The sequence below is a fragment of the Carcharhinus amblyrhynchos genome, chromosome 1, assembly GCF_965287045.1.
Source record: "Carcharhinus amblyrhynchos chromosome 1, sCarAmb.v2.hapA, whole genome shotgun sequence".
NCBI lineage: Eukaryota > Metazoa > Chordata > Chondrichthyes > Carcharhiniformes > Carcharhinidae > Carcharhinus > Carcharhinus amblyrhynchos.
In genome coordinates, this window is record NC_137324.1 from 59,323,160 (window position 1) to 59,347,560 (window position 24,401).

The 24,401-nt window shown below is 42.1% G+C and overlaps 1 protein-coding gene across 1 annotated transcript; it reads right to left on the reverse strand.

The window, feature by feature from the left end:
* Window positions 1-5,549: 5,549 nt before the first annotated feature.
* LOC145340935 (E3 ubiquitin-protein ligase DTX3L) lies at window positions 5,550-20,642 on the reverse strand. The gene is made up of 4 exons (XM_080185540.1): window positions 20,550-20,642; window positions 16,949-18,055; window positions 13,675-13,892; window positions 5,550-7,156 (listed from the first exon to the last, which is right to left on the reverse strand). The coding sequence occupies exons 1-4, from the start codon at window positions 20,553-20,555 to the stop codon at window positions 7,087-7,089; spliced, it is 1,401 nt and encodes a 466-aa protein (XP_080041666.1). The 5' UTR covers window positions 20,556-20,642; the 3' UTR covers window positions 5,550-7,086.
* Between the last annotated feature and the right edge of the window lie 3,759 nt (window positions 20,643-24,401).

Here is a 24,401-nt window from a genome sequence, read left to right on the forward strand (position 1 = left end):
CTATGGGAAGAAACCGGGGTACGAGGAAATCCATGCAGAGGCGGGGAGAATGTGCAAACCCCACACAGTGACCCAAGCTGGGAATCGAATCTCGGTCCTTGGCGCTGTGAGGCAGCAGTGCTACCGTGCTGCCAAAGGATTGCAATAAAGTGGTGCCAAAATTTTAAATGTTGCAAAATTATAATATTTAGCTTTATCCAAGAACATAAAGACATGTACTATGATGACACTAGGGATGTGAATTTTAGCTTCTGGATAGAAAACTGAAAGGAGCCAGGCAACAGCCTACAAGCAAATTTCTGTCTGAGACTTTCTGGATTTAAATGGCTGAGTAAAGAACAGCTAGCCAGCTACTGGCAGAGAAAGATTGGGTGGCTAGGAAGCTGTCTGCTAAATGGTTAGGTATGTTATGGATTCCGCCATCCTTTGTTCCAATTTGGTGATGGCCCTTGACAACTCTAACTGGTGATTTCCCCTGTCTTCACATTTCTCTTGGGGCTAATTCCAGAGGCGCATCATTAGGCTCAGATTCAGCAAGGTCTCCAGCAGTCCTCCAAGAGTCAGACACCTCGGTTGTCATTGCCTCCACATACTGACAACACATGTCCACCTATCTCTGTTTGTTGTGCGGCTACATGGATTTGGGCCAGCGTCTATGGGAGTTTGCACATTCTCCCCATGATTGCATGGCTTTTCTCCGGGTGCCCCGGTTTCCTCCCGCACCCCAAACATGTGCTGTTAGGCTGATTGGTGTAACAAATTGTCCCCAAATTAGTCTTCCCTCAATCTTCCCCAATAGGCGTAGACAAAGGTCACAGGTAGCGGACACTCATAATGTTAAAATGGCGGCACGGGCTTGTTGGGCTGAAGGGCCTGTTTCCCGTGCTGTGTTGTTCTTTGTTATGTCCTTGAGGTAGTCATCAGATTGAGAATCCAAACCTACTCTAGGTCTAGGCACCGCTAAGGTGCGCGTGTCTATGCTGCCGGAGGATGCAGGTGAACACAGCGGTGGATCTTTATAGAATCCCTACAGTGCAGGAGGAGGCTATATGGCCCATTGAATGTACTGACTGTCTGAAATAGCATCTTACCCAAGTCCTTTCAAGGATAGTAACTATCCATTTTTGGAAATCTAAGTAATTTACAGCTGTTGATTTCCCTTAACTTCAAAGAAAAGAAAACAAAGACCAGCACAGCACAGGAAACAGGCCCTTCAGCCCTACAAGACCATGCTACCCATTTTAACATACTCTGAGTGCCTTATTTGAGTCTTACATCGCTCGTCGACGTGTTTGTCTACCGCTAGTGGAACTCCACAATAAAGGGGTTGGCAATTTAGGGAATTGTATGTACACCAGATTAAGGGAGATCCAATTGAGGGACAATTTATTGATGCCAAACAGCCTAAAAAGCACGTTTTTGGAATGTGGGAGGAAACCAGAGTATCCAGAGAAAACCCACACAAGCACGGGGGCAATGTGCAAACTCCCACAGACATTGATCCAAGCCAGAGATCCGACCTGGGCCCCTGTAACTGTACAGCAGAGTGATAGTCTCTGAGCTGTAATGTTGCCCATCAATTGGTCCAGAGTAAGCGTACACTAACGGATGTGAAGCACTAGGCAACTCTCAAAGCAACATCCAAGAGCAACCCTCGCACAACCCACTGCATGTATGCACCTTGTTAGCCAACAAGGTGGACCGAATTGCCTGTGGATGTAAAAGAAGACATCAGTAAACATAAATAGACATACAACAGGTTATAAAGACAGTGACGGAAGATCCCCAGTAGCTCCAACGTAAGTGACAAGGTGAGCCTTGAAATCTGTTGGACGACTGATAGGAACCTATTAATTCCCAGGAACGTCATGAGGCGCTTGATCTTCAGCTGGAACATTCGTTTGTATCCCTCCATTTCCAGTCTGCTCATGTGACTATCCAGGTAAGTCTTAAACAACCCTAGCGTGTCTGCCTCCACCACCCTATTTGGCAGTGCATTCCAGGCTCCCACCACCTTCTGTGTTAAAAAAAAAGTCCCTCTGACATGAGTTATACCTCGCCCCTCTCATGTTGAGCCTGTGACTCCTCGTGATCGTCATGTCTGACGTGGGAAAAAGCTTCCCACTGTTCACCCTATCTATACCCTTCATAATTTTATACATCTCTATTAAGTCTCCCCTCATCCTCCATCTTTCCAGGGAGAACAACCCCAGTTTACCCAGTCGCTCCTCATAGCTAAGACCCTCCATACCAGGCAACATCCTGGTAAACCTCCTCTGCACTCTCTCTAAAGCCTCCACGTCCTTCTGGTAGTGCAGCGGCCAGAATTGGACACAGTACTCCAAGTGTGGCCTAACCAACGTTCTATACAGCTGCAACATCAGACTCCAGCTTTTATACTATATACCCCTTCCTATAAAGGCAAGCATACCATATGCCTTTTTCACCACCTTCTGCACCTGTGCTGCCACCTTCAAGGACTTGTGAACTTGCACACCTAGGTCCCTTTGTGTTTCTATACTCTTAATAGTCCTACCATTTTTTGTACAACTCCCCTGTACATTAGTTCTTCCAAAATGCATCACCTCGCATTTATCTGGATTAAATTCCATCTACCATTTCGCCGCCCAATTTACCAGCCTATATCATGCTGTATTGTCCAACACTGTTCATCACTATCAGCAAGTCCAGCCATCTTTGTGTCATCCACAAACTTGCTGATTACACCAGTTACTCCCTCTTCCAAATCATTTATATATATCACAAATAGCAGAAATCCCAATAGAGCCCTGCAGAACACCACTGGTCACAGACCTCCAGCTGGAAAAAGACCCTTCCACTACTACCCTCTGTCTCCTGTGACCAAGCCAATTCTCAACCCATCTTGCCACCTGTCCTTGTATCCCATGAGCCTTAACCTTTTTCACCAACCTGCCATGAGGGACTTTTTCAAACGCCTTACTGAAATCCATTTAGACAACATCCAAGGCCCTTCCTTCGTCAACCGTTTTTGTCTCCTCCTCAAAAAATACCACCAGATTTGTAACGCACGACCTCCCTCTTACAAAACGATGCTGTCTCTCACTAATGAGATGCACATACATCCTATCTCTAAGAATCCTCTCCAACAACTTACCTATCATGGACGTCAAGCTCACCGGCCTATAATTACCCAGGTTATCCCTGCTACCCTTTTTAAACAACGGTACCAAGTTCACTATCCTCCAGTCCTCTGGGACCTCACGTGTCCAAAGAAGAGACAAAGATTTCCGTCAGAGGCCCAGCAATTCCATCTCTTGTCTCTCTGAGCAGTCTAGGATAAATGCCATCAGGCCCCAGGGATTTGTCAGTTTTAATATTCCCTAAAAAACCTAACACTTCCTCCCTTGTATTGGAGATTTTCTCCAACGGGTCAACAACTCCCTCTGAGACACTCCCAGCCATCAAGTCCCTCTCCTTTGTGAATATTCCCTACAAGTTTGATCCCTGAAAATTCTTAACAAATTGGTCAAACAGTTTCCTTTTCGTAAAACATGTTTGACAAAATCTGTTCATACTGTGATTTTTTTTAAGTGCATTGTTGAGACCCCTTAATAATAGTATTCAAGAAAGTGCTGGAATCTAAGGTCAGGCTATTTAGCCTATATTTGCAGTTTTTTCTCTTGCTCCTTTCTTGAATAACCATGGTGTGGTGATGCCGACGTTGGATGAGGGTGAGCACAGTAAGAAGTCTCACAACACCAGGTTAAAGTCCAACAGATTTATTTGGTATGATGAGCTTTTGGAATGCTGCTCTTTCATCAGGTGAGCCACTCCTTGAAGGAGCAGCACTCCGAAAGCTTGTGATATCAAATAAACCTGTTGAACTTTAACCTGGTATTGTCTGACTTCTTACTGTGCTCACCCCAGTCCAATGCCGGCATCTCCACATTTTGGATAATCTTAGTCATGGCATCCACTATCTCTGCTGTGTCCTCATTTTGAAACCTCTGGTATAGCCCATCAGCTCCTGGGGATCTATCGGATTTTAGTTCCTTTCAATTTTCTAGTACCTGGGCCAAAATTTTCACTGAACCCAAACGCCTCCATACCTATGGTATTTCTGCCATTTAGAGGGGCAGCAGCACATTTAAAAGTAACGTTTAAATCAGGTTTATCCAACATGCAGCTCAAAGGCCTGATGCAGCCCTTGGAGATCCTATATGCGACCCTCAGAGCCAGTTTTCCAAATGCCACTCAAACAGGTAAGTGTGATTGGAAGATTTCAAATGAAGCTGCTCCTCCAATCACAATTTTCTTTCACACGTTTGCAGCAAATGTGGGAAACCCTGTGATTGGATGAGCAGTGAACACCAGTGCCAGTGAGTTCAAAATTTGAGGTGCCAAAGGCCACGAGGACTGAGGCCTGGAAGCCAAAGGCTGAGGAGGCGAGAGTTGGGGAGTTCAGGTGCAGGGCCTGAGGATCAGAGGACCAGGGAGCTGACGATCAGGAACCAAGGGCATGGGAGCCAGGCCCAGGAAACCACATTACCGGGGAATGGAAGTGTTGGGGCACAGGTATCTGTGAACAGAGGCCTGACATTCAGAGTGAGGCACAGTTGGGCCAGAGTGGGACATATCACAGCCAAAGGGAGCTCACACACATCGGAGCACTGCACGATACAGCAGGGGCAGAGCCCACTGGCGTATAAGTAAGTGAGTGATTGAGACTGAGAAAGTGTGTCAGGGGTGGGGCGGGGGGGGGGGGGCGGGAGCGTGTGTGGAGGTAGAGAGAAAGGAAAAAAAGTGTGTGAAGAGAAAGAGTGGGAGAGGGAGAAAATGCAGAGAGCAGGAAGTGTGGCAAATTAGAGTGTGTGGGAAGGGGTTGAGTGTGGCATGGTTGAGAGTATGACTGGGATCAAAATGAGTGGGAATTCTGCCCATCTCTTTGAAATGCTGTCTAGTCTGGATTTTATTTTTCCCAAACTTGCTCACATTGTAACCAACTCACCTCAAATAATTGAAAATAGAACCAAAGCTAAATTCTGCCATTGAGTCACTTAAAGGAACAAGGTTATTTTGGTTCTCTGTAATTCTATTTTCTTTTCAACACAAGATCAGTATAGATTAAGGAATATCCACTGTCATCTGTTTCTTGAACTGGATAGTACAGTGGCTGCTAGCTAATAACAAAAAAATTGGTTGAGCTGCAAAGCACAAAATACTCATACACGTCAAATGCTTTGCAAGTAACTCACCCATAACAAGCCTATCCATAATTTCCTGTGGCTGACTGATCTGTCTGCTGATTCAGCTAAAATTACATTTAAACAGGGTTGAGTTATTGTGTATTAACTTCACTGAACGATAACGGCACAAATGGTGCTTTGGAAAAAGGCTTATTGGAAAATCCCGGAGATCAATCTTTGAACTAAAATAAAGAGTCATCTGGAAATGCACAGCACAGATTCACACATTGCAATGATAAGAGAATATAAAATTACCAGATGAGGTGTGATGCAATTTTATTTTAAAGCAAGAAAATATGTAGCAGTCAGGTAAGACATCGGCACCAGTATTATTTTAACTTTTGTTTATTTTAAAAGACTCAGCCATGAACAGAATTTCAACAATAAGCAAGCTGATGTAACTTTGAAATTGAAAATGAGTACATTAGGATACCTTAATCAAATATGAAGGTAACAGACCAGTTAAGATAACAGACAGAGGAATTTGATATTGCTTCAAGTGATAATATCACACAGCATTTCAAAAGCAATATTCTAATCCAATAACCACTTTTCTACCCAGATAACAAAAGGTTATGGGCATTACCTGAAAACAGACTATATATAGCAGAATAGCAAGTTCAAGGCAGTAACTCAATCGAACAGTTGAACATTATAGACCAGAAAGACAAGACAGACCTTGAAGTTTATGTACAGTCTTAAACAGCTAACTATTGTTCCAGTGAAATGTGGCGTCACTAAGATCAATGATAGAGAAATATACACCACATGCTTAATGTGGAACTGATAAATGGAATCTCAAAATGAAAATGGCAACTTAAAACTTAAGTGAAGTTGCTCCAGATGTTTTATGAATTCCCACATTGCTGTAAAATCATTGCTGAGTAACAACTGAACATTTACCCTTTTTAACACCAGTTCTCACAGTATACTTTTCTCCTGCAGATTGCAATTTCTCCAGGGGTTTTTAAATATGCAAAGGAAAGAAAACACTTAAAAATTATACCAACTAGAGTTAATTGAAAAGTTATGTTAATGGGATCCAGGTTACAAAAGTGATATTGAGGTAACATAGGAAAATGCCTTGAAGTGCCATTAATTATTATTTTTGTTTTATTAAAGACTGCCTTGCCTCAAATCTTTGCTAACCCATTCTTGATGTGATTTTTTTCTCTCCACAAATTCTTTACTGTCTTCCTGTATTCAAAGGTCAGCACAAAAGTGTTGTGCTATATGGTAGAGTGTAATTTTATAAGTCCTCTGACCTAGATGAGCAAGTGAGTCAGGAGTGAGTGCAATGCAGAAATCACAAAGACAAAGTAAAAGCTTGAGAATTTTCATACTAGTCTGGTGTAGTTTTGTTTCTCTTTTTCTCCCCCCACATCTCTGTTTGAAATGTTGTTTCAGTCTGCTTTCCTTCCCCTTTTCAGCAGAAACTAGAATTCCTTGATTTCAAACATTTTGGAAGATGTACTGAAGTTGGATTCACGGGTTTTGTACATGGACCCAAAATACAGAACTACCATTACAGATGGGAATGATAAGATACTAGCCACTGCAGACCCACTAGTTGCAACAATGTAAAAGGCATACCATTACATTTACATAATATACGGAAACTGTTGCAATAAAAAATTAATACAGAATTTTAAGTGAATTATTTATACATCTAAGGGGCAAAATCAAATTGCAATATTTTCAGATATGATTATTTAAACTAATGTTGCATGGCAAAGTTGAACAATAATGATTGTTATGCACTACATATGACCTTAATAAAATTGTTTTAAATCTACAGAAGCAGTCAATTTCTATAATCCACAGCATTATTTTACTTAACTGTTGCAATCAGTATATTTCAGCATATGCCTTTGGCCTTCAACTCATCCTGCACACGTGCCAGATAGGTTGGATCAGGATACCCAAACCTAAGGAAAACAATACTTTTTAATCAAACCAGGATATTTACTTCACATGCTAGCAATATCATTGTCATGGGTCTAATGTGAGCTACATACTCATTCTACATGACAGTGGTATTTGACATGGTGCTTCTGGTTCCATTGCTAAACATATTTCCTCTGATTATTGACTATGCTGCTCCAGGAAACATCATAGAATCCCTACAGTGCAGAAGGTGGCCATTCAGCCCATCAAGTCTGCACTGACCACAATCCCACCCAGACCCTATTCCCGTAACCTCACTTATTTACCCTGCTAATCCCCTTGACACTACGGTCAATTTGTCATGGCCAAATCAACCTAACCCACTCACCTTTGGGCTGTGGGAGGAAGCTGGAGCATCTGGAGGAAACTACACAGGTACAGGTTTGCCTTGTTTATTCTATCGAAACATTTCATGGTTTGGAACACATCACTAAATCCCTCCTTAACCTCTTAAGCTTTTCTGTAAGGGGAATTCTCTGCCTGTTGAAGTGGTGGAGGCTACCTCGCCAAATATTTTTAAGACGCGGGTTGATGGGTTTTTGATAAGAGAGGGGATTAAGGGTTATGGGGAGAGGGCGGGAATGTGGAACTAAGTCACGACAGATCAGCCATGATCTTATTGAATGGCGGGGCAGGCTCGAGGGGCTAGTTGGCCTACTCCTGCTCCTATTTCTTATGTTCTTATGAACCCTGTGCGCTAATCAGAATATCTGCTGGTTGATTTGTTTGCCATGCTGCTGACAACTATCCTTCCAAAAACCTCCCAAGATAGTGCTCGAGCGAACTGACTTCTTGCAAGCTGTGCCTGAGCATAGCTTTTAATTCTTTTATTCTCGTTCTATGCTTTTACACCCTAGCTATGACTGTAATACTACATTCTGCACTCTCTCATTTCCTTCTTTACAAACGCTTTGCTTTGTCTGTATTGCACACAAGGAACAATACTTTTCACTGTATACTAATGCATGTGACAATAACAAATCAAATTCAAATTAAATCAAACCAGATCCTCTATGATGGCTGCAAATATCTACCAAATCTGTACATCCTGACCAAACAGACGTGTTACACACGAACACATTAAGTAAATGCTTTGTTCTTGTCAGGTCTGTTCTGTGACTCAAATCTCATAACATAGTTAACCAGAACAAATGTACCGGGGGAGGCTGGGGCAATCAAAATACTGAAGCTGCCAGACATTGATTTTGAAGGCTGGTAGTGTGCCTTTCACGATACAAATGTAAAATATTTATATGCCACAGAATGTGAAACATTCTGCTTGTTGGCAGCTTGTTCACAAAATTTCTGTCACTATTCTAACCTATTTGCCACCATGTTTAGCAGAGCCTGAACCAACAACTTTACAATTTTGTTCTATAATGGCAATGTCATTCATTACACCACCCCACAGTATTTACAGGGATGGATGACATTAATACAATCAGGCTGTTTTTCTTTGTTCAGAATTTAACATTAAGTGCAAATGGGACACTTTTATTGTCCCACTATAAAATACACTGAACAACTCAGTTTATGCAATCCTTCCCAGGTTTCAACACATAATAGAAGAAACTAATGAAGATAATCATTTTTCCTTCTCCATAAAGTAATTCCTCTCCTTTTTCAACAAGTGAAAAGCTCATCGCTTCCCCTCGACATTCAACAGCATTACCATCACTGAATTGCCTATCAATATTCTGGGAGGTTAATATTGATGAGAAACTTAACCTCATGATCCACATAAATAAAGCTGCTAGGAGAGTAGGCTAGGAATGCTGCAGCAATTAACTCATCTTCTGACTTTCCAAAGTCTGTCCATTATCTACAAAACATGGAACAGTAATGGAATATTCCAAAACGCCTGGGTGGGTGTAGCTCCAAAACTCAATATGCTTGCAATCACCCAGGCTTAGACTGAGGAAGTTCGGTTGGTTCACTTTAAAGAAGCAAATGTAAGAGATATGATGGGGTTGACCTTCAATCTGGACAGAATAGATAGGGAAAAACTGTTTCCATTGGCAGAAAGAACCAGTCAACTGGTATCTTTCCATCCGAGAGATGGAGTATACACAGTAAACAGTCCATTTAGCGATGGAAAGGTGGCAGGACTGGAGGGTCTTAATGACATTACTGTTACTAGAGAGGTGGTGCGCAACAGACTGGAGGGGCTGATTGTGGACAAGTCCCCAGGACCGGATGGAATGCATCCGAGGGTTCTGAAAGAAATGGCGGAGGTTATAGTGGATGCCTTGGTGGTTATTTTCCAGACGTCGCTGGATTCCGGGGAAGTGCCGGAAGATTGGAAAACGGCTAATGTTACGCCGTTGTTTAAGAAGGGTGCCAGGCAAAAGGCGGGGAATTATAGGCCGGTTAGTTTAACGTCTGTGGTAGGTAAAATGTTAGAATCCGTCATTAAGGAGGAAATTGCGAGGCATCTTGAAGGGAATTGCTTGATAGGGCAGACGCAACACGGAAGTCGTGTCTGACAAATTTACTGGAGTTCTATGAGGATGTGTCTAGGGCGGTGGATAGAGGAGAGCCGGTGGATGTGGTCTTTCTGGATTTTCAGAAGGCGTTTGATAAGGTACCTCACAAGAGGTTACTGCAGAAGGTCAGAGGACATGGAGTTGGGGGTAGGGTGTTAGCGTGGATAGAGGATTGGTTGTCAAATAGGAGGCAGAGAGTGGGGGTCAATGGGTGCTATTCGGATTGGCGGTTGGTGACTAGTGGGGTGCCCCAGGGGTCGGTGCTGGGGCCTCAGCTATTTACCATTTATATAGATGATCTGGAGGAGGGAACCGAGTGTAGGGTGTCGAAATTTGCTGATGACACCAAGATTGGGGGAAAGGCAAATTGTGCGGAGGGTGTGGAGAGTCTGCAGAAGGATCTAGATAGGCTGGGCGAATGGGCCAGGAAATGGCAAATGGAATTTAATGTTGGCAAGTGTGAGGTGGTCCACTTTGGTAGGAAGAATGGTAGGAAGGACTATTACTTACGGGGCGAAAAACTGCAGCAGGCGACGGTGCTGAGGGACCTCGGGGTCCTTGTGCATGAGTCGCAAAAACCCAGCCTGCAGGTGCAGCAGGTGGTCAGGAAGGCGAATGGGATGCTGGCCTTCATAGCGAGGGGGATTGAATATAAAAGTAGGGAGGTCTTGCTGCAGCTGTATAGGGCATTGGTGAGGCTGCAGCTGGAGTACTGTGTGCAGTTTTGGGCGCCGCACCTGCGCAAGGATATTTTGGCCTTGGAGGGAGTGCAGAGGAGGTTTACTAGGCTGATACCGGAGTTGAGGGGGTTGAGCTATGAGGAGAGGCTGAATAAACTAGGCTTGTACTCGTTAGAGTTTAGAAGAATGAGGGGAGATCTCATTGAGACGTATAAGATGATGAATGGGATGGATAGGATAGAGGTGGAGAGACTCTTCCCGCTCAAAAAAGACAGTAGGACTAGGGGGCACAGCCTCAAGATAAAGGGGGGGGCGGTTTAGAACGGAGTTGAGGAGGAACTTCTTCACTCAAAGGGTGGTGAATCTCTGGAATTCTCTGCCCGTTGAAGTGGTGGAGGCTGCCTCGCTAAATATTTTTAAGAAGCGGGTTGATGGGTTTTTGATAAGAGAGGGGATTAAGGGTTATGGGGAGAGGGCGGGAAAGTGGAACTGAGCCACGACGGATCAGCCACGATCTTATTGAATGGCGGGGCAGGCTCGAAGGGCCAGATGGCCTACTCCTGCTCCTATTTCTTATGTTCTTATGTTCTTATTTAGGTGGGATGCCTTCATCTGATGCACTTTCGCTGAGGGCTGACTAAGTCCGTTGTTGAGGGAGGTTGTGCCATAAGTACTGCAAGTGAAGCTACCAATGAGGGTTGCTGCTTTCAGCATTGGCACCTGTGGCCACTGGTCCTCATGGCTATGCTTGCTAGCCCCCAGGAGCTTCCATTATTTCCCTCTTCCACCAGCTATTGACTCCCAAGAGTGATTGTTTATGACTGCCATGTCAAGCTTGCATCATTCTTGAAACAGAGCCTTGGGTGTCCCATTGCTCATCCAGCTCCAGTTACTTCAACAAAAGGACCTTGGATATGCGACTGTCTTCTATTGCACATATGTGCACCATGTACCAAAGCTGCTTCTAGATTAGTGAACGCAACTGGGAGCTTTGCCTCTGTAAAGCCTTGAATATTCATGATTGTGCCTTGCCAGGATGTACCCGTAATGTGTTACAGACAGGGCAAACAGTAATTCTGAAGCTTCTATTACTGGTGGATAGGTGGAGGGTGTCGGAAGCCTGATAAGATTCTCTTTGAAATTAAAAAGGGTGCATCTTCTAGGTACAGCTCCTCTCTCTCTCTCTAATAATATCAATAGAAGTGTGAGGAAACTATGTTTCATTGTTATACAAATCACAGCTGATCAACCTGTGTTGCACTTGTTGAAATATGCCTCCAACATTTCAAGTAAGTTGCACATAGTATACAATACATTTGCTGCATCGTTCTGAGGGGTGAAAGGTGCCCAAATTACTATGCCATTCCTTTGATTTGCTAGATTAAAAAATTTAAACACTAAAATACGATTCAGGGAATCTGAAACAAAAACACAAATGCTGAAAATATTCAGCAGGTCAGGCAGCATCTATGGAGAGAGAAACAGTGTTAGCATTTCAGGTCGATGACCCTTTTTTCAGAAGAGTCAGCTGGATGCTGCTGCGCATTTCCACCTAGTGTTTTCTGTCTTTGTTTTGTTATCTATTAAAATTATAAGCTTCAACTAAGTTAATACTATACAATTCACTTAAAACAGCTGGTAGTGGTGACAAATTGTACACCCTGCCTGCGTTTCCCCTCAATTCATGGAAAAAAATTTCAGGCAGAGTGTACTACAGGAACCATGTGGTAGCACCCATTTTCAGCCATTACTGTGGTGAAATCAGTGCCTGGAAGTCACAAGGAACATATCTATAAACTGTTGCATCCTATTGTTAAGGAGCAGTTCAGGAACTCCAAGGTATGTTATGAAGTTAGCCTAGACCACAACTATTTCTGATTTTAACAATGGTGCGATAAGGTGCTTCGCTCCAGGTAAGATTCTATTGATAGAGTAGGAAGTTTTTATTAAAACAAACTTTCTTTAACACAGTTAAAATATAATGTCTGTAATGTGAATGTCTGTACAAGTTGTTTATGTTCATTGATGTCTTTTTTTTAACGTCCACAGGTGATTCGGTCCGCCTTGTTGTCCAACAAGGGGCATACACATGGTGGGTCGTGCGAGGGCTGCTCTTGGATGTTGCTTCGAGAGTTGCCTAGTGCTTCACGTCGTTAGTGTACGCTTAAACTGGACCAGCTGACGGGCAACATGACAGCTCAGTGACTATCACTGTTTGCTGTGCAGATACATGGATTTGGGCCGGTGTCTGTAGGAGTTTGCACATTCTCCCCGCGCTTGTGTGGGTTTTCTCCGATGCTCCAGTTTCCTCCCACACCCCAAAAACGTGCTCTTAGGCTGATTGGTGTTAACAAATTGTCCCTAAATTAGGTGTCCCTCAATCTGGTTATAATTCTGTAAATTTGCACACCTTTATTGTGGAGTCCAATAGGCATAGACAAAGGTCATAGGTAGAAGAGGGCACTCACTGAATATTAAAATGGCGGCGTAGGCCTGTGGGGCCAAAGGGCTTGTTTCCTGTGCTGTGTTGTTCTAACAAACAATTGGCATAACTTTTACCAGTTGAAATACTTAAGTATGGCAAGATATACTCCTTTACTGGTTTCTATTTCTATTAATTCCAATTGAAGCAACACCCCCATAGATGTAAGCATCTCTTCAGAATCAGTTAGCAAACACTTCCGCTTATGTGACTTTTCAGTCGTCCAGTTTTTTAATCTCTCTGGACAGAGATACAGGGAGACATTCAACTTCTGACTCTCTGACAGCAGCCTCCGGAGGAATGCCTGTCATCACAACAGCCAAACTCCAGTGGGGGGGGGGGGGGGGGGAGAGAGAAAAAAGAAGAAAAAAACACCTCTTGCAGATCTCTGGATAGAGATACTTATTGTCTAGCAGGTCCCCAGACTTCAATTTCCAGAAAAAGAGACAGATGGAAAAAAACTACTGCTCTTTTTCAGATTCAAATTGCATCTGCCTGTTTTTCCTCTCTATAAGCCTAGCTTACCCACTCATATAATTGTCTTGTCAATCAACCTAAACAAACCCAACTATGAAATCCCAAGGAACAACTCTAAGAATAACAACAAAGCATTATTTCAGATTAAAACAAATACTTCAATAAATAGGAGTAATTAACCTTCGGCACACTCAGCATGAGAGCTGCTGGTTGTAGACAATTCAGCATTGTTAAATAGAGTTGAAGTATAAACACAACTTTCACAAGAAACATGATACAACATATTTATCTTAAAGTCACAGTATCATCACACTGCTCAAATAATTCAGGCATTAATGCTAAATGGGTTTAATAATTATTAATACCAGACTTACATTGACGGTCCTCCTGTCGTATTGGTTTTGTGATGAATATCATTCCATGTTACCACGTTACTTCTCCCTGTGGTGCTGGATGTTCCAACAGTGAAGATCAGTCTTTGATCAAAGGCACGTCGTAGCAGTTTGCACACCTTTCTCCCTTCAGCATTGTCTGGTAAATAAGCAGTACGCGTTGTACCATAGTATCTTTGCCCAGGGTTAGGATGCTCTACCTATAGATTGTATAAAATGTTAAATGCTTTACTAATTTAAAAAAACACTGATTAGGCTAGTCCTGAGAACTCAGCAGGTTTATCCAGTGATCCAGTTTATCAAGACAAACCCATCAGGGAAATTCAAATGTGTGATCTTTGGTTTCTGCTGACTTAGCTTATCTCTGCCAGATGGATAAGAATTAACGTCTTCAGGAGCAAAGGGGAAAAAGATGGTCAGGTAATAAATATGATTTAGAAGTCATTGCTAAATACATACCCAAAAATATCTTGGGTTGTTTTCCAGTCTAAACTGGCAGGAAACTGATCCAGATATAACTGGTTTGCAGTTAACCCAGCATCTTCTAATAGACTATTCAGGACCATGAGAATGATCACTTTAACTAAAACTAATTGCGTGGGCACCAGTATTTCAGCTTGGGTCAGAGGGAGCAGTGAATATATTGGCTACTGTGAGGGTAATGCCATTGAATGTCAAGAGGCAATGAGGGGAAAAAGTTCTATACACTGACCAGGTAGTATACAACAGTTCAACGAAGTAAAGCCACAGCAGAACAAAGGGAAAAAGGGACCTTAGAAAAGACACAAAACATGTCATTTTAAATAAATAATTAGTTCACAAAAAAAAATCAATTGCTGGTATTTCTAATATCTGAACTTCACCTCGCAGAATCAAACTACCTTTGATTGATTTACTCCTCATAAGTTGCATTAGAGATTAAAGTAAGTACTTCCTCCTCATTTTGTAATTTGTCACAGGATTCGCAGAACATAAAACGATTCCAGAAACAGTGGAAGTTACAAACAATTCACAAACTTTGATGAATTTTATCTGTAACTTTGATGACTTCTTAGAAAAGATCTTGTACTATGTTTCATATTTGTTAAGTGCTACTGGTTCAGCAACTAGAATTAATAAGGCTTCCAAAAAGAAAGACATCCAATGATATAGCATATTTCATGACCTCAAGATGTTCCAAAGCATTTTACAGCCAATGAAATATTTTAGAAGTGTGTTCACTGTTATAATGTACCAATCTGTGTTGATTCCTGTACAATGTTATGTATTTGCTTTGTAAAGCTGTTGAATACTGCTTGTTCAGATTTTTCTTGCATGGGACTTTTTTTGCCCCCTAACGTGTAGGTAGGAACTGATAAATCCTATGGCTTTAAAGTTGCTCATCCACAGTTACACCAAGATCCACAGATACCCTCTGGAGTTAACTCTGCCCCAAGTTTCCAGCCCTCAACTTATTTGCTAAATTTGTACCATTCCCATCTGAAGCACTGAGGTCCCGGATACTTCCAGGACATAACTACTAAATATTTTGGGTAAGTTCCTCTTTATATTGTTCATTACTGAGATATCAAACAGGAATGGGAGGTTCAAATTCAAGGGATGTTACACTGTTCTTTAACCTTTAGGATTTGGGTTTGACTCTGATTCCAGGCCAAAATTTGGATCAGAATGTTTTAGCCTGCTGTAACGTTATCAGCAGGGGCAATCACAGTGCTGAACAGATCAAGAAATTCAACACAAAATTATCTTAATAAGCCCCAAAAAGAACATACGAAATAAAAAAATCTGTCTTGGGATATGTCATGGGTGATACAGTGGTTAGCACTGCTGCCTCACAGCACCTGGGAGCTGGGTTCGATTCCTGGTTTAGTGTGGAGTCTGCACACTCATTCTGTCTGTATGTGTTTCTTCCAGGTGCTCCAATTTCCTCCCACCGTCCAAAGATGTATGGGTTAGGTTAATTGGCCATGCTAAATTGCCCTTTAGTGTCAGAGGGATTTTCAAGGTAAATATGTGGGATTACGGGGATAGGATCCGGGTGGGATCATTGCCAATGCAGATTTGATGAGCCGAGTTGCCTCTTTCTGTATTGTAAGAATTCTGTGATTATTCTCTACAATATATGTATGTCACTGGCAAGGCTAGCACTTTATTATCCATCTCAAACTGCTGTTAAACAGAGTGGTTTGCTAGGCCATTTCAAAGGGCAGCAATTAAGCATCAGCCACTGTTTCATAGACACCAAGACTAGCATTGAATTCCATTTATTACTTGAATCTATATTTAAAATTTTAAATTTAAAAAGGAATATATTAACTAGTGTTTCTCTGAGAATGAAGGCAAAGCTCACTGTGAGGCATTAACTGTGTGCAAAAGTGACTGTGCAATGAATGAAAAATACAAAATTAATAAAAATTGTTGTGTTTTACATTGGGATGTAAATTCCAGTGTCCTGTATTCAGCACCTTCACTTACAGCTCATCTTAAATTTTAACTGGTAGGAACCCAAGAAACAAGTTCAGAACATGACCCCACAAATCATTTCAGCAGGAAAGAGAAAAATTAAAAGAGACCCAATAGAGGTCTTTAAACTTATGGATTGGCTGGACATGGCATTTGGGAAGAGAATTGTTCCATTTGTGGGTGAATCCAAAACCTAAGGCTATAATCACAAGATTGTCATTAGCAGATCCAATAGTGAACTTTCTTCATTCAAGGAGTGTTTCAGTGACCTTATTATCTTAGGAAGCAGACTGTTTACAAGCTTTCAGAAGCAAATATGTTGAGTACACAAGAAAAAAGCAAATGGAAAGATATGCTGAAGTGGATGGCATGAGACAAGACATGTGGCATATTAATGCAGAGAAGTGTGAAGTATTTGGCTATGAAGAAGGAAGAAGGACAATACATCCTAAATGGCACAGTTTTAATGAAGATGCACAGAGAGAGGGAGACCTGAAGATACTTGTCCACAGATCTTTCAAGCAGTTAAGAAAGTATATTGGCTCTTAAGCTTTATAAGCAGAGACCTAAAAGCCAGAAATTATGCTAAATCTACAATAACATTAGGCCCCAGCTGGAGTATTGTGTCTTATTCTGGGTCTCATACCTTAGAAAGATGTGAAGACTTTGGAGAGGGTAAATAAGATAATTATTAAAATGGCTCTAGGGATGAAGGATTAATTATGGGGTTAGATGATTCTATAATTATATTTTTTACTCATAAATTTGAGGCGATAGCAGAACAATTACTCACCCCCTGAACACCATCTGGTATCACGTAGTGTATCTCAATGCTGTCAAACTTTTCATAACCAGGAAGATGTAACTGCAGGGTCCTGAAAGTCATCTTGCCACCCTCAGGCTGATTTCCTCTTATCTCTCCATACACTTCTCCACATATAGGACAGGCAGATTTGGTTTTAAAAGCCACATTGATACATTCCTTACAGAATGAATGTTTACATTTCAAGGTTTCTCGATCTTCAATTTCTTCTAAGCAAATTGGGCAGGTTGTCTCCTCATCTTTAGACTCCAGTTTACTTCTTGCTGCAGCTGAATTTGAATTAGTTTTGTACTCTGATGTTGAAGGTGGCCTCCTATTTGAATTTGTACTGTTTGGCGTTGCACAAGTATCAAATTGGTTGAACTGAACTTTCTCGAGAAACTCCTTGGCATTCTTCACGTCAATGGGGTCTCCAATTATAAAAAACTCTGTTTCCTTTGCAGTAATCAAGACTTTAGGAAATTTCTTTTGCAAAGATGCTTCAAAGTCTTTTCTCATTATTTTTCTGCCTGGATTATTTACTTTTTCCAATTTTAAATTTGTAGCAATTGACTGATACAGAGACATAAATTTGTCTGTTGCGCCTTCACATAGCATACCAGTCTTCTTACGTATAAATTGAATTTCAGCAAGATCGTCTCGATAGGTAGACTGTTTACAAACATCAAAATCTTTCTCTATTCTTTGTAAGTCGCTCCCATAAATCATTTCAATGTAATGGAGAATTGTTGCACTTACTGTTAATACTAAATCAGGGCCCATAGTTGCATAAGCTGGTGTGCCAGAAGATCTCATAGTCTCAGTGCTGCCAGAAGACCTGCCAGACTTGGAATCAGAAGACTTGATAGATTTTGCTCCGGAGAACCTAGTGGATTCTGCTCCAGAAGGCCTCATTTTAAGTTTTGTTAATTCTGTGTGAATTTCATTAATCTTTTCAAATGAATCAATAATTTCATAACTATTTAAACCATTCTGACATTTTTCCAATGATTTGCCTAATTGAATGATGTTAAGTGCCTCAGCTGTCTTGTTCTTGAAAATGCTTAAGTCAATGATCGCCCTGACTTCAGGAAATACCTGAAAGAAGTAAAATCCAATTCTAAGTATACATTTCCAACAATTATATCATTTCTTAAACAGTGATAAATAAAAATTTTTTGCAAAAAGCATTCTCCCTTCACCCCTCTTCCTGAATGTGGAGTCATGGATTGATTGAACTTCATTTAGTGACCATGCCTTTGTTAAACCCTCTCATCGCTCACTAGGTAAATGTTCCTAACTCGTGTGATGCAAAGTTAGAAAAATTCAAGAAGTTTCTATGTTCAGTCTTACTTAAATTATCTGATCTCAGCATGGTGATACACGCAACCACAACTGGCTTCAGTACAGAAGTTGCAGGAAAGATGCAGCGAGGAAGAAAATGAAAGATGGGAAGAGATCAAGAAGCCTATTGTTGTCCATCGTCACACAACACTAATGATTATTTTGATGAAGTACTGGCTAACTAGAAGGTCTTGTGACACAGTGGGTAGCATCCCTGCCTCTGAGCCAGAAGCCCAAGAACTTGCTGGCCAAGGAAGGTGTGTTCAGGGCACAAACAAGTTGAGCATCAGCCTTCAAAATCCTTCCAACACACCAATGGCAGGACTCCCAGTCAGCCATGCTTGATGTGTACTGGCAGCCTCACGCTATAGGCCACTGGTGATAGGCTAGTAACCTGTTCCAGGAGAATACAAATCATTCTGGGAACAGATGAAAGCCTGGTTAGTGCATCACTGGTGTGGGAAATGAAACTACAACTGGTAATCTGCCAAATCCTAATGGAATCATCCCCTGCATAAGTCTGTTATCATCAGAATGGCTATAGATTGAGAGAGAGGAACGTGCAGTGAGACCTGCGTACCCTCATACACCAGTCACTGAAGGTAAGCATGTAGGTGCAGCAAGCGGTAAGGAAGGCAAATGTTATACTAGTCTTTATAGGAAGAGGATTCATGTATAGGAGCAGGAACATCTTGCTGCAATTATATAGGGCCTAAGTGAGGCCACACCTGGAATATTCTGTGCAGTTTTGATTCCCTTATCTGAGGAAGGATGCCCTTGCTATAGAGGGAGTGCAGCAAAGGTTTACCAGACTGATTCCTGAGATGGCACGACTGACATATGAGGATTGATTTAATCCATGAGGAATATGTTTTCTGGAGTTCAAAAGAATATGGGGGGCTCTCATAGAAACCTATAAATTCTAACAGGACTAGACAGGGTGGATGCAGGAAGGATGGTCCTGATGATGGGGGAGTCCAGAACTAGGGGTCATAGTCTAAGGATACAGGGAAACATTTTAGGATTGTGATGAGGGGAAAATTCTTCACTTGGAGAGGTAAACTTGTGGAATTTGCTACCACTGGAGTTGTGGGCAAAACACTGCATGTTTTCAAGGAGTTGGAAAAAGCTCTCAGTGAAGGGGACCAAAAAATAAAGCAGGGGCGAGGGAGGTGTGGGCGGGGGGGGGGGGGGCGGGGTGGTGTGGAGGCAGCATCAAGCAACTAAGTTGGATGATCAGCCATGATCATAATAAATGGCAGAGCAGGCTTGAAGGGCCTAGTGGCTGACTCCTATTTTCTATGTTTCTTTGTTTATACTTTACAGAACCATTAATAGAATTGTTTACTATAAACCACACTGATTTACTACACAAAAAAAATCTGTCAAATAGGAAAATAAAACAATGCTTTGCCAATGATGTACATTTCACAAAATGCATCAAAATATGTAATATGTAATAAAATATCAGTAAAACAAAATCAATGTTAAAACTCAGCAATTCTTCCTTACTTGAGTAAACAGGAGAGTCAAGAAAAAGTTTATACACAGCAGGCATAAAATGATCAGAAAATTATTGACGAAATTTGCCCTTGATTTTATTAATAATTCACACTTTGAGGGGAGAGTGGTCCAGCAAAATGCTGCCACATCCATGAGGACATGCTCTCCTCAACGATTTTTCGATTTACTTATTCATGTCCCTGCACATTGCACAGGGAAATCAGAACCATTATATAGTCTGGCATTTCTTGATCCTTTTCAATTGTTTCACCATATTGTCTGAACACTGAAAATGACATGCATTCCATCCCAAGACCCTTTTCTTCACTGACATCCCCCGAAAACTGGGAGAAGAACGCCAAGCTGTAGTCTTTTCATGCACACAGACTCACAAAATGATGCCCAGGCAGGGTTCAGTGTGCAGAGTAAGATAGGCCGAAATGCTGCAAACGCTTTAAAAGAAACAATCGGCTGCCAAGACCTAGCCAGATGTCAGTGAGGTGAACTGAGATACTCCGTACGGCCTCTGGTATCTTAGGGTCTGAGGAAAGCCAACACGGCTGCGAAGCTGGAAACTGCAACCGTCAGAGGAGCAGAGCAACACGAAGTGAGCCCATAGGGGGAGGGAAGACGCTTCTTCAAAAACAAACAAATGGTTTGGTCACATCGCGAACAGAACTACCAACCACTCGAAGCAATAGATGTTAGGCTGCTTGCGCTAATAGAAAAGAAAATGGTAACACACCTCCATCTGAAGCCTCTAATATGAACACGCTGCCTCTCGCTCCTCCAGCTCACTACGCAGCCCCAGCGCTTTCGCTTTTGCTCTGGATTCAACCTCAGCTGGGCGGCCAGATCCCGCCCCCCTCTCTCTCCCACCCCCCTCATTGGATCCCCGCCCGCCATCCCGCGCTCCCCTCCCTTCCGATTGGTCAGCCCGCCTGTCACTCACCCCGGCCTGACGTTCCGGGTGGTGTCCAGCCCTGATTCTCTCGTCGAAAAAGTGCAAAGTTTCACTTTCATTCACTGGGACTGGCTTTATTAGTTTCCTTGCTACCATTTTATTTCCTTCTCCTCATTTCAGGGAGAGAGAAAAAAAGCATTTGCACTTTATTCACTCCTTCAACGGAGAAAAAAAATTCCGGGGGAAACCTAAATATTTCCATTATCACCCCCTGTCTTTCTGTAGAAATGTTCCATTGGTTCGAGCTCTCTAAGAAGATGGGATGGAGTTAAAATCGTACTTGAGCTTGATTGGAGGCAATGAGCTTGAAGTCCCTTTGAGTGTCATCAATTCTGTGTTGGTAATTTCATGGCAGGACAAGGAAAAATAAAACCTTTTCATATCAGATCATAGGATATAGAAACAGAATTAGGCCAGTCAGCCCATCTGGGCTGCTCCATCATTTAATCATGGCCAATATGTTTCTCAACTCCATTCTCCTTTCAGTTTCCCCGTTATCTTTGACCTCCTTACCAATCATGAATCTATGTCTGTCTTAAATACACTCAATGACCTGGCCTCCACAGCCTTCTCCAGCAAACGAATTCCATAGATTCACCACCCTCTGGCTGAAGAAATTCCTCCTCACCTCAGTTCTAAAGGGTTGTCCCTTTACTCTGAGGCTGTGCCCTCAGATCCTAGTCTCTCATACTAATGTAAACATCTTCTCCACATCCACTTTATGCAGGCCATTCAGTATTCTGTAAGTTTCAGTGAGATTCCCTCTCTTCCTTCTAAACTCCATGTAGTACAGACCCAGAGTCCTCAAACGCTCCTCATTGATCAAGGCTTTCATTCCTGGGTTCATTCTTGTGAAGCTTCTCTGGACCCTCTCTGAGGCCAGGAAATTCTTCCTTAGACATGGAGCTCAAAATTGCTCACAACTTTCCAAATGTGAAAGGGAGCAAATGTTTAATGGTGCTGTTCGAGCATGCTGCTTTGTCCTGGATGGTGTCCAGTTTCCTAAGTACTATTTGAGATATATTTATCCAGGCAATTAGAAAATACTATATCACAGTCCTTATGTGCCTTGTAAATGGTTGACATGCATGTTTCTGCCACAGAATTCCCAGCCTTTGATCTGAGATTATGGTCACAGAAATTATATGACTGACCCAGTTAGGTTTCTGATCAATGGTAAGGCCCCAGGAAGTTGTTGGCAGGGTGGGCTGGGGGGATGTGGGGGTGGGGTGAAGATCACAATACCACTGAATATCAAGAGGAAATGGTTACACTTTCTTGTTGGAGATGGTGATACCTGGGAATCTTACCACTTACTAGCCAAAAGCTGAATGCTATCCAGATCTTGCATGGTTACTTGAGGAACTGTGAATGGAACTGAAAACTGTAATCAATGAATGTTCCCACCTCTGAGCTTATGATGGAGGAAAGGTCATTGATGAAGCAGCCAAAGATGGTTGAGCCTAGGACACTACCCTGAGGAACTCCTGCAGTGATGTTATGGGGCTGAGTTGATTGACCTCTGACAATCACATCAATCTTTTTTGGTACAAGGAATGAATCCAACAAGTGGAGAGTTTCACCCATAATTTCCATTGACATTAATTTTGATAAGGTTCCTTTATGCTACAATCTGTAAAAATGTTGCCTTGATGTCAAAGGCAGTCACTCTTACTTCAACTCTTCTCTTTTGTCCATGTTTAACCCAAGACAATAATGAGGTCTGGAGCCTAGTGGTTTTCATTGGAACCCAAACTGAGCATCCATGAGTAGCTTATTTCTGAATAAGTGCCACTTGATAGCACCAAGAGTGACACTTTCCATTAATTTGCCGATGATCGAGAGCAGACTGATGTTGTGGTAATTGATTAGGTTGTATTTTCCTGCTTTTTTATGAATAGGACATACCTAGAATTTTTTCCACATTGCTGGGTGGACACCAGTGCTTTCAGAGCATAGCTTGGCTGGAGACACAGCTAGTTCTGGAGCGTAAGTCTTCAGTATTACAGCTGGGAGGCTATCAGGATCCACAGTCTTTGCAGTATCCAGTGCCTTCTGCTATTTTGTGACATGAGGTGGAGTGAATAGAATTGCAGACAGGCATCTGTTGTGTTGGACACCTCAGAAGGAGGCCAAGATGGATCTTACACTTAATATTTCTGGCTAAAGATGGTTGCATGTGCTTCAGCCTTGTCTTTAGCACTGATGTGGTGGGCTCCCTTACCATTGCAGATGGGGATATTTGTACAGCCTGCCCATATTATTAGATGTTTCACCATTCATGACTGTGTCTGGGAGAAGTGCACACTGTTGATCTGATCTGTTGAGGGCTTACTTATCTCTGTCTACAGTACGTCGTTCCATTGTTTAGCACACTTAGCGTAACTTCACATATGAAATCTGATTTTTCGATATGCCTGGTATTTCCCGTGGGATGCTTTCTTACAATCCTCATTGAATCATAAACCCTAATTCATATTGTGTCTTTCATCACCTCAGTAAGACCTAGTGCACCTTTGCAGTGCAGTAACTATTGTAATATGAGAAACACAACTAATTTGCGCACAGTAATGTCTGAAAAACAGCACTATTTTCTCATGATCATAGTTGAGGGATAAATATTGGTCTAGACACCAGGGATATCTCCCCTGCTCTTAGAAATGGTGCCTTGAGATTATTTATGTTGTGGACTAGTTCAATTCCTGGCTTGGGTCAATGTGTGGAGTTCTCTCCGTGTTTGCGTGGGTTTCCTCCAGATGCTCCAGTTTCCTCCCACAGTCCAAAGATAAGCAAGTAAGGTTGATTGGCCATGCTAAATTGGCCCTAATAGCATGGAATTAGCTGGGTAAATATGTGGGGTTATGGGAACAGGGCCTGGGTGGGATTGTAGTCAGTGCAGACTCAATGGCCTCCTTCTGCACCATAGGGATTCTATGATTCTGTGTCCATATGAGAGAGCAAATAGATAATCAGCTTACGGCTCATGTGTTCTTTCTGTCTCAGTTTTGCACTAGAGTGTCAGCTGGGATTTTTGTGCTCAGGTCCCTGGTGTAGGAGTTGAACCCACAAACTTCTGACTCTAGGCCAAGATTGCTACCAACTAGGAAAAATAAAGTCAAAATAAAAATTGCAGAGCTGTAAATGAGCTGCCGATTTCCCATACTCTCACGCAATGTCAAGATCAATTCATGGCAACACTCTTCTGGCAGAGCAGTTATGGAAGCTATGAGGAAATTAATCCCTAATGCAGGGGATTTACTTAATAGCGAAGCAACTTGATGCTCTTGAAATCATGAGCAATTAATGCACTGTGATCAGCAAAGATTGTGTTGTGAATGGTGTTAGCAACAATCATTATATATGCATATATGTATGTATGTATATATACAATATATATATATTCATGTGACATCTTTAACGTTTATAAAACATCCCAGGGTGCTTTGCAAAAGCATTATCAAACCTATTTTGATATCCAGATCCATAACCAGATATTAAGTAGTGGGTCCATAGACAGTGGATAGCATTTTCATGCAGGAAGCTAAAAGGCCCTCAAACCCCCACTTGACACTTCATCCATCCCATATGCCTCCTCCATACTCCCTGTGCTCAAATGGATAACAGCCTGAGAAA

Excerpts from the sequence above, each read along its gene's own strand:
- LOC145340935 (XM_080185540.1), bottom strand. Across the intron at positions 13,893-16,948 it reads TACCAGATGGTGTTCAGGGG|GTAGAGCATCCTAACCCTGG; the intron begins GTGAGTAATTGT and ends TACAATCTATAG. Across the intron at positions 7,157-13,674 it reads ACGACAGGAGGACCGTCAAT|GTTTGGGTATCCTGATCCAA; the intron begins GTAAGTCTGGTA and ends TGTTTTCCTTAG.